Source organism: Eimeria mitis, genomic scaffold (assembly GCF_000499745.2).
Source record: "Eimeria mitis Houghton genomic scaffold, Emh_scaff4221, whole genome shotgun sequence".
NCBI classification, from domain to species: Eukaryota; Apicomplexa; class Conoidasida; order Eucoccidiorida; family Eimeriidae; genus Eimeria; species Eimeria mitis.
Window position 1 is genome coordinate 2,711 of NW_013572547.1, and position 545 is coordinate 3,255.

General features: G+C 36.5%; 1 protein-coding gene across 1 annotated transcript in view; it reads left to right on the forward strand.

Annotated features, from left to right (window-relative positions):
- The window catches only part of EMH_0073470 (uncharacterized protein), a gene marked incomplete at both ends in the record, with an annotated part of 504 nt that extends 389 nt beyond the window's left edge, over positions 1-115 (forward strand). The window contains one exon of the mRNA XM_013499333.1: positions 1-115. Within this exon, the coding sequence (XP_013354787.1) occupies positions 1-115 (115 nt within the window).
- Between the last annotated feature and the right edge of the window lie 430 nt (positions 116-545).

The following is a 545-nucleotide window of genomic DNA, read 5'->3' on the forward strand; positions in this document are numbered from 1 at the left end:
GGGAGCAGCAGCAGCGGGAGCAGCGGGAGCGGGAGCAGCGGGAGCAGGAGCGGCAGCAGCAGCAGTGATTACAGCAGCGGGAGCAGCGGCATTTGCAGCAGCAGCAGCAGCATGAACAGCAGCAGCAGCAACTACAGCAGCAGCAGCATGAACAGCAGCAGCAGCAGCAGCAGCAGCAGCAGGAGTGTGTATGGATACAGAAGAGCAGAATGGCTGAATATAAGAACAAACAAAAACCTAAAGGAAGGAGACAGCGCTGCTTATGTTGTTAATACCTTTTATGATTCTCTTATAGGCAGGCTCTTTATACTCGCTGGTATTTATTTATTTATTTTATTTTATTTTATTTTGTTTTGTTTTGTTTTATTCTATTTTATATTATTTTATTTATTTTATTTTATTTATTTTTTTTATTTTGTTTTGTTTTGTTTTGTTTTGTTTTGTTAATACCTTTTATGATTCTCTTATAGGCAGGCTCTTTATACTCGCTGGTATTTATTTATTTATTTATTTATTTATTTATTTATTTATTTATTTATTTATTT